Source organism: Haliaeetus albicilla, chromosome 8 (assembly GCF_947461875.1).
Source record: "Haliaeetus albicilla chromosome 8, bHalAlb1.1, whole genome shotgun sequence".
Classification (NCBI taxonomy): domain Eukaryota; kingdom Metazoa; phylum Chordata; class Aves; order Accipitriformes; family Accipitridae; genus Haliaeetus; species Haliaeetus albicilla.
The window spans coordinates 32,917,525-32,926,967 of record NC_091490.1 but is presented as its reverse complement, the minus strand read 5'-3'; the positions used below and the strand labels follow the sequence as shown (position 1 = coordinate 32,926,967).

General features: G+C 53.5%; 1 protein-coding gene across 1 annotated transcript in view; it reads right to left on the bottom strand.

Moving 5' to 3' along the window:
- Positions 1 to 86: 86 nt before the first annotated feature.
- The window catches only part of NMNAT2 (nicotinamide nucleotide adenylyltransferase 2), a 32,094-nt gene continuing 22,737 nt past the window's right edge, over positions 87 to 9,443 (bottom strand). The window contains exons 4-11 of the mRNA XM_069789605.1: positions 9,140 to 9,218; positions 7,825 to 7,954; positions 7,107 to 7,187; positions 6,947 to 6,991; positions 5,559 to 5,635; positions 3,848 to 3,949; positions 3,535 to 3,602; positions 87 to 3,405 (exon numbers count right to left, since the gene is read on the bottom strand). Of these exons, the coding sequence (XP_069645706.1) occupies positions 3,303 to 3,405; positions 3,535 to 3,602; positions 3,848 to 3,949; positions 5,559 to 5,635; positions 6,947 to 6,991; positions 7,107 to 7,187; positions 7,825 to 7,954; positions 9,140 to 9,218 (685 nt within the window). The 3' untranslated portion in view covers positions 87 to 3,302. The remainder of the gene's footprint in view (positions 3,406 to 3,534; positions 3,603 to 3,847; positions 3,950 to 5,558; positions 5,636 to 6,946; positions 6,992 to 7,106; positions 7,188 to 7,824; positions 7,955 to 9,139; positions 9,219 to 9,443) is intronic.

The following is a 9,443-nucleotide window of genomic DNA, read 5'->3' as shown; positions in this document are numbered from 1 at the left end:
AGTTTGGCCATTGGTTTTCCCAGCAGTACAGCCAGTTGCGCTCTTCATGCTGACTTGATCTTGGGGCTGTTTCGAAATGACACCAGTAACATCTTTTTGTTTTGTTTTGTTTATTACATAATTTAAACATTTTGCTGATAAAGTTTTTTTTTGTCAATGACCATTTTTTTCATATAGCAACAGAAGAAAAAAAAAATTAGGCTCCAAAACTTTTGACAAAGGTGAAATTAGTGGCATGGCAACTTCAACCCCTTCCCCTCCCCACCCCCCCCTTTTTTTTTTCCCCCAAAGGCATTTGAAGTTCATTTCTCTTTCAGCAAATTGCACTGTTTAAAAGTGGAGGTTCAAAGACCAAAACCCACGAGCTTCTTCCCACCCCTCCCCTGCATCCTGGAAACCCCAGTCCTCACCTCCCTGGTGGTCACGTGGATCTTCAGGGATGTTTATTTTTTTTCTCCATACCCACCCAAAGACATTTTCCAAACTGGTCCCAGAGCTGAATGACCTGTTACAAACCCCCCATCCCACCCACCCTGTACTGTGAGTTTTACTGAGCAGATACACAAAGGCGCAGGTAAGACTAGTAAAACAGAATATACTCATCATCCGTACCACAACTCTACGTCTCTAAGGCATGCCGTCCTAACTGCAATGGGATGGGAAGCCGTCTGGCTTCCCCTGCGTCCCATCTTGCGTACCTGAGGGAGGGAGGGAGGATCTGAGATGGCTCTCGGACACACTGCCTGCCTTCCTTCTCTATCTCCTTTGTTTTATTTCCCTGTGTCTCTTCCTCACTTAAAACCCACTGTCCTTCCTCCCCCTTCAAAGAGGCATTGCTCCCCCAGGAGGTTAAAATCCTGCTCTACGTGTGTGTATGTGTTTTGGAGGCTGGTCGCTACCATTGCTTTTTCTCCTCCGGCTTGGAGCTAAGAAACATGGGTGACGTCTGGCAAGGAAAGGAGGCTGCTCTCTGAAATAACTTCTGTGTTAGGGAGGAGAGACTGAAAAACTGAACATGTGAGAACAACAGGTGGAGAGGACTCTAGCTGCTGGCTTATGTATGTTGAGTGTCTCATGGATGAGATGTCCCACCATAGGCACCTGCCCAGCGTGTTAGCTAAGGGAGCTCAGTAGGATGCTTGTGAGCAGCTCGAACTGGCTGAAGACTTCCCTGGAGAAGAGGCATCCCTGCACTCCAAGTCCCTCACACTCTTGCCACCCTCTCTGCTTTGGTGTCTGCGTATCTCCTCACCCCACGGGATACGTATGCAACTGCCTGGAGATACCAGACCTGGCACTGAGGGATTCAGCTGCCCAATTTACAACAGTTCCTGAACAAGCCTCTCTGTGCGGAGGGAAATCCCTGGCAAGAAAAGACGTCTTCTGGCCTTTGGGCATGTCACATCACTTCTGTCTCTCTTGCTTTCCCTTCTGGGAAGAGCTGTGCCCTCCTTGAGAAGTTGTTAGCTACTGCTCATAAAACACTGCCTGCTGCAAGGAGCCTGTGGCTGTAGGCTACCTTGTTTTGTGTGAAGTTGCTTGCTGTTATAGAGATGCCAGCAGCATCCAGCAGGTCACCAAATTTAGTGCAATCTCTCATCTTTGGAGCTTCCATGAGAGCAGCTTGTGACCCTTTGTAGACTTTTAAGGGGATGGGATGTGGGGGGGTGTAATTTCAGGTAATTTCAGATCTTTCCCTGAAACACCCTGGAGCACTCCCAGCCCTTGGGTGTCTCAACACAACACTGTCCCTTGCTGGGGACCAGCAGCTAGTCACAGCGCTGCCCTAGGAAAGCCACAAAGCCAGCATGGGTAATGGTCGTGCTTTGGGAGACTGTGGTGGTGTGGCTTAGCCTCAGCCTAGTTAGCCCAAATTTATGGGGAGTGGGCAGATGTCCAGGAGCTATAGGCAGCAGGGCTATATCCAAAGCAATACAAGGTTAGATGGAGCAAAGGGAGAGGAAAAGGTGAGGAGTAAAGCAGGACTGTACCTTCTTCCTTGCGGCTGTGATCTTTCCCAGGGGCTGTGCCTGGTCCTTGCACCCTAGAGATGCTCAGCAGGACAACAGCCTGCTTCAGCAACACTCGTCTCCGCAGGGCTTAAATAATTTTCTTTTGCTCCTTGTTACCTGCCCTGAATTTAATGCGAGCATCCCTACTAGGCTCCATCCCCAGCATTTGGGAGCATGTCGCAGGGAGGAGAGCAGAAGCCTGGCATGTCCCAAGGGATGTGCAAAGTAGCCACAGCTGGTTTGGGAGGGGGAAAGTATCATGCATTTAATAAACTCTTCAAGGAACGGAAGAGGGTAGGAGTGGAGAGAGAAGGGGTAAGTTTACAGACAGAAATGGAGATCTGGAGGCTAGAGGATGGGGATGGACCCAGCCTCCACAAAGCTCAGCTGGGTTTGGGGCAAATTCTCACCAGAGCCTTTGGGTCACCACCTGCTTGCTTCTTCCTCGCTTGTTTCTTGGCTTCATAAATGGCAGGTCCCTTTCTAGGTGCAGTGGGGTGCCCTCTCTGACACTGGGTCTGAGTAGAGCATCACCCCAACTCCACTTGCCTTGGGGTGGGTTGGGTTCACTTGCAGCCAAGGAAAGGTAAGACATGACATCCTCCCCTAGTAATGCTTTGGCAGCAATGCTTGCCAAGGCCTCTGTTCCCCTTCAGAAATGCCCTCTCCGTGATTTTTCAGGGCCAGAAGGAGGATTTTGTTAGCTGGCTTGTCCTACTGCTGGCCTGAAGTGGTACACCTGCCATGGGGCACTGAGCCAGTTGGGTTGCAACTGCCCGCTGCCAGCCAGGATTCATTTGGTCATCGTGTTGAGAGGCCCAGAGGGCTTGCACTAAAACTATTTAAGAAAAAAAAGTCCACCTAGATTTACTGAGCTTAAGTACTGTAAGATGATGCAGAAGAGGAAGCCCCTGCTCTGAGCATGCTGGGAGGATGGACCGGGGGGACCATTTCCCAGTGACATGCTGGGAGGGGGGTGCCAGAGCTGCCTCCCCTCGAGTGCACCAAGCACATCGCTCTTTTATTGGTCCCCCCTCCCTCCCCGCATATGAGGGGGAGGGCAGTTCCCTGAAAAAAGAGACCAAACCATTCCCTTCGGGGCTGTGCTGCAGTTCCCTGGACATTGCTGCACAATGGAGCATTGGCGCCGGGCGAGAGAGGCAGACACGAGCAGGAGGCCATGGGGTGGGGAGACAGATGGAGACACGGACTGAGAGAGAGAGAAAAGAGTGATGGAGAGCTGTAGGCAGGCGGGACACGAGGGCTGTCTCGCTGCAAGACCTCTGGCACTTAGCCGGAGGCGTTGATGTAGAGCTGGCTCTTGAGGATGTAGTCAATGACAGGCTGGCAGAGGTAATCCACAACGTGTCCGTCTCCATGCTGCAGGGCCAGTCTGGGGGTGTTGGGGGAGAGAAGGGGGTCAGAGCCCATTTGGGTGGGTCAGGTACCCCTGCAAATGGAGGGGCTGGCTGGGGGCACCCCTCTCCCCGCTCCGTAGTGGGAGTCCCCCTACATCACCCACCTGCTTTTGGTGGAGCTGACGACTGACATGGGGTGGTTTGAGTCGTCCTTCACCACCAGGATGTTGTTCTGCAGGGGAAGAAGGAAGAGAGGAGTGAAGGGATGGTCTAAAAGCGGGTGTCTGCCCTGCCAGCCCCCCCACCCCACTGGCCTCAGGGGACTGCTCCATGGTGGCCCTATTGCTGATCCCACCTAGCAGCTGAGAGCATCTGGCCTTGAGATATCTTGTGCCCTGTGGCAGAAGTGCTCGCCTGGGTAAAGAGAGGCTGCAGGTCGTCTCACAGCCTTCCCTGGCCACACATGTATTCACTTACTTTGTACTTGCGGAGTATGGAGGAGTGGTTCATGATCCGGTCGGGGTCTGCTCCATCCCGGGGCACCACCACGATCCCAAACTCCCCGACGATCACCTCCATCTAGGAGCAAGCCAAAGCAGGGAGAGCTTTATAGCCACCCCATGCAAAACCTGCCACTGTCTGCTGACCCCTCTGCACCATGAAAGCTGGGCCATGGTCTGGATGGAGACAGAAAGTGAATTTGAGGCTCTCTCAACAGCCTTTGGCAGAAACTTGGAATTAAGGCATGGTGAGTTGGTCTGCAGTGGATGAAGTAAAAACGCACAGAGTTAAATCCTATTATGAGACGTTGAGGTTAGGCTTTAGGGAGGACTTGTCATGGTAGAAGGACCTTGGTGGCAGAAGAGATTGCCCAAGGAGAACATGACCTCTGCCTCGCTGGAAGGGTTTATAAGCAGGATGGACGTGTTGGTCCTGACAGAGGTCTTGTAGGGTTGTTCTTGCAAAGTTGTTTGCACCAAGGCCGGTGGCCAAGTTTGCCACTGCGGGGGGAGAGCTCCCGCTGCTCACGCCTGTCTCAGGTGAGACAAAGGAGGCTCATCTGAAAGAGCTCTGGGTCAGCAAATTCAGGCAGCAGGAGCCTGTGAGGTGGTGCTGGGGCAGAATGCCTCTTCTGCCTGTGCTTTGACATCCAATTTTTGCATCCTTTCTGCTGGGCTTCAAGACTTGCCTCATCTCAGGTTTTGCAGCCTTTCAGAGGAGATATCTGCCAGCTAAGTTTTAAAAAAACCTTAGGATTGAAGATGCGGTAACTGATTTTAGAAATAGTTGAGAGGCTCACAGCGGAGGGAATGGGGGGATTGTGTTGACCACCCAATTTCAGTGAAGAGCCACAGCCAACACAACTCTGACTGCTGGGAGGAGCATGCGGGTCAGTAACCCAGCCGTTCTCTAGGGCTGATGTCCTCCCATGAAAATATGGCTTCTTCAGGTGGTGACCGCAGTGTCCAGGGTGCTGGGTGTCCTGCTGCAGTCCTTCACTAAGGGGGCTGGGGGGGCACAGAGGGGTGGGCAGTGGATTTCGTCCATTTGAGTTGTGTCAGTGAAGGTGCTGAGATGGGCTCATGTCAGCTGTGAGTTGGTGTGAGGCATCATCTGCCTGAGAAGTCAAGATGGTTTTATTTCTTGGCCTTTATAAAGATGGGTACTTGGGTACCCTGCATTGCAGAAAAAGCCTTTTATTAAGTAAAAGCTGTTGATTTGGTTGTAAACGTGTTTAATTTCTGAGGTCTGGCCAACTTTTGTAAATACCTTATTTCCTGTACCTCCACACTTCACTCTGCTGAGACTGGCATCTACTTGATGCTGGCTCCTTCTAAGGGACAAGGAGTGGGAGTGCAGCCTTTGAAAATCCCTTGGGCTTACCCTGCACCCCAGGTGAAGTCCTCTGCGTGAACGGTGAGTGGGACCAGGGCTTGGGTCTGTGGAAGGGGAAGCTGGGTAGGGTTGGTGACCCTGGAGCAGAAGACCCTGTCCCTCAGGCTGCCCTTGGGTAGGGGAGGTGGGGGTCAGGGTTGGGATGGAGGAGGCAGTGGGGATGGTTAGCACAGTTCCTGCCATTCCAAGGGACCTGAGTGGCTCCCAGGAGTGCTGGGTGTGGGAAGCAGAGGAGGAGGAAGGGAGCCTGGGGAAGAGGAGCATGGAGGGGTGCCCAGTGGTGGTGACTCACGTCTGCTTCATTCCAGAGACCAGGGATGCAGAAGGACTCCAGCAGGTCGCTGCCACAGAGCAGTAAGATGCGAAGCTCTGAAGAAAAGAAACACAGAAGCTCAGAGGTGGGAGCAAACAGGGCTGAGCAGGCACTGTCCCTGCCTCCTGCCATCCCATTGCACTGCTCAGGGGGATCCTTTTCTGCACAGACCTCTCCTGCCAAAGCAAGTCCTGCTAAAGATCCCGTGGTCCTTCTCACATCTCTACTGGTGCCAAACATCAAATACCCCCCACCCTACTTTATTTCAGCTCCTCTCCTGTGCTGCTGGGTTATTGTCAACATTGCTACGTGCTGTTCAACTATGGCTGTGCTCCAGCATTGGAGGTGGGGTATCCCTGGGGAAGGGAGTAGTTTCTCCATGCTATGGGCACCGACAATCGCTTCGTGATCTGCTGCAGGGGCTCCAGCCATGGGGCAACAGGGAAAGCCCAGGGGACTGCTCAGAGCCCTGGGCATGGCCATGTTTGCTTTAGCAAAGCTGCTGGTGTGGGTTGCTCATCTTGGAGGACTTCCATGTCCTCCCTTCCTCTCCCCAGGCTGGGACTGGTGCTTGCTGACAACTTGCTTTGAGAGTTGGCTTTGCTGCTCAGCAAGAAAGTTGTGCTGCAGAAAGGAGCTTTCTGCTCCAATGGGCCCATAAAGATTAATTTATTTGCACAATCACCAGAGGAAAGCCATAAACCCGCCCTGAGGGGTGGGAAGAGGTGGCTGCATGGGAAGGTGTCTCCCTGGTTGGCATTTCCAGGTGGCCAAAGCCTTTGGGCTCTGCATGGTGCCAGTGCTAGGATGGGTGTTGTGCTAGGCTGTGTGTGAGCTAGCCCATGAAATGGATCTCAGAAACACCAGCAAGCTCCCCATGCAGAGCCCTGGGTGATGTACCGTGGTGCCAAGTGTGTGGCAGCCCAGTGGGTCTCAAACCCCTAAAGGGTTTTAGAGAAAGGGGCACCGTGGCTGGTTGGGCAGCTGAAATGCCTCCTGCTGCCACACGCAAAGCTCTGCAGGGCTGCAGACAATGCGAGCATGTGGGTGACACCACCACGAGAGGGCAAATTTGGTGGCACTTCGGGTGGCTTTTAAGGCATGATGCCATGGCAGGTCTGTGCCAGTGCTGGGAGCCGGGTCCCCGCTGCTCACTCCCTTATTTCAGGCTGTTTGTCTGCCAATAGGAATGGGCTCAGGCCAGTTTAGCGCTGCTCCTGTTTCACTCCTGAGCCTTGATAGCTGGCACCAGGGTGAGATGATCCAGCATCCTTTGCTCGCCACCAGATCTGTTGTGCAGCTGCTCCCCAGCCACATAGCGCTGGCCCAGAGGAGCCAGAGTGACATGGAGGGGGCTGCATACTCACCGATCTCCTCGTATCTCATCACCGTCCCCAAGTTGGCGTTTTCATCTGGGGAAGGGAAGCAAAAGAGAGGTGCTGGTGTGTGGCCTAGAAGAGGGGGCTGGAAGGAAGGCTGGGGGCTGGAGCTAAAGCAGAGGTGATGCTGGACCTTTCCTCTACATACCCACAAAGGTGAAGCGCTCCATGGGTGGGCGAACGCAGCAAATCCGGCTCAGGCTTTCTCCCACCTTCCCCAGGATCTTTGCTAAAGGTGAAGAAGAAAAAAATTGATGGGAGAGAGGCTGTGCGACCAATGCACACAGGAACTTTGGCCACCCTGGTCCTGAGACATACTCCTGTGCCCACGTGTGGGAACTGCTCTCAGCATCTCCCCACCACCTCCTTTCATGGTCTTAACTCCCAAGAGCGCTATGCTGTGCCTTGAAGGGACCAGCTGGACAGCTAAAATCACTAAAAAGAAATCACAAGATGTTCATTTTTATGGGATTTAAGTAAAGTCCCATCTTCTCCCCAGCTAATACCTCCGGTTCCCACATCCCACTGGCTTGTGAGAGATCCAGCCACGTCACTGCTCCTGCTAGTTCATCCCTTGCATGCACCCCATGGGTACCAAGTAGGCTTTCTCTTAGCTGATCTCACTGCCTGAACATCATCCAGCTGAAGTCCAGTGAGATTTCACAGCCACTTTAAGCTGTTCTTGGCTCCCCTTGCTGTGCTGGATGCTAACTAACTCCTCCATTGCATCCCCACCTGACCCTGGCCTTGGTGCATGGAGCCTGATGAGCGACCTGACCCAAAAGTAAGATGATGGAGCACTGTTCCTAATGCTTGGCAGCCCTGGCTGGGAGGTGAGTGGTGGATAGTCATCGACCTTCCCTTACCCGCAGTGGGCTTGTTGGAGACATTATTGTTGTTCTGGTAGATGGTCTGCGAGGACTCGTTCTGGGGCTGGCTGATCACAGGAGTGATGGAGGGCGTGTTGACATTGGAGAGGATGCAGCCAGTCACTCTCTGCAATGAAGGAGAGATGTAGCTGGAACAGTGCCTTCACTCCAGCTACCTCCTAAAACCTTTACAACCCCCATATCGAGCCTCCACACCCCAGGCTGAAGGTTATTTTCAGTGACAGTATGTCCAAGCTCACTTTAGGATCTCCTGTCCCATCCAACCTCACTGGATGGGCCTGGGGCTAGCAGGAGGCTGTGGATAATGATTCTTGATTAAGGCTGGGAATGGTGGGATTAACTTTTTGTGTGGACCCATGAGGCTGGCAAGGCTGCAGCTGTGCTGCCTGCAGGAAGGCATCATCCCCATCGCCTGGAGGTGCTCATAAATTCTGATGACTAAATAAAAATACAGCAGCTGATGAATCAGCTGTGCAAAGCCAGCAGCTTACACATAACCCTGGAAGGAAATGTGCCCTCTTGTCCTCCACCGGTCCCTGCAGGAGAAGGCAGGCAGCTCCAGGGGCTCTCTGGCTTCGACACCATAGTCTCTGGCTGTACTGGACATCCTGTTGGGCTGGTTAATGCTACTTCTGTGCCTCCTCTCTGGGGTGCATGTGAGTTTGAATGATGCTGTTTTAACCATTTCCCCTCCTTGGTTTGCTCGCTATATCCAAGTGTTGGCAGCAGCCCTGCTCTCCCTGTCCCTGCAGTCACCCAAGGGCAGTGACCTTCCTCCTCGGCTCTCAGGCCTGCCTGGGCTTCAGAGGGACTTTTCCTCCTGGGTTTTGTGCTCCCCAGGGACTTCTCAGATGCTGAATTTCCCACTGAGTCACTCTGTCGGGTTCATGCAGCAGTTTCGGCTCAGTTAATGAGTAGGGATGCCCATATCTACCTCTCCTTCCCCTCAGGGTGGACCAAATGGTCGGCATTAATGATTTGGGCTTATGCCCACTTTGCCTTCAACCCTGCTCCCCTCCTGGTGTGCGTGGGACTGGGACAGCTGCTGGCTCTGGCTGGAGGGCTCAATTTGCTTTCACCGTCAGGGCAAGGAGCTCAAAGTGGCTGTGACGAGGTATCTTGCACCTCTTCCAGGTCAGGATTTTGGGTGTGTTCTTGCAAGTCTTTTCTCTGTCTGTCCTGGCCCTATTTTGGTTGTTGATGTCCACGTGCCAGTGCAAGAGCAACCCCACTCCTGCACTCTCGCCGCACCCTCACCCCAGGTGCACCCACGGTGCAGAGGCTGCCTCACCTTCATCAGGTCGCGGTGGTGCTCCAGCACACTGCAGGTGGTCTGCCAGGTGTCCTGGTAGCACTCCCAGGGGTCCACCCTGCAGAGAGCACAGCAAGGCAACGGTGTTGGCCAACAGCCACTGCCTGGACCTCCTGGCCATGCCACCTCCTCCCCACTGGGCTGGCCAGCAGTGCCATGAGCAGCCACTATCGCTCCCCCAGTTCTGCCACGGCCTCTGGACATCCAGCTCTCCTTAATAGCTTTGGGGACCTGAATGTGTGCCTGGACACCTTTCCACTCTTGGTACCCAACTAACCAGCTT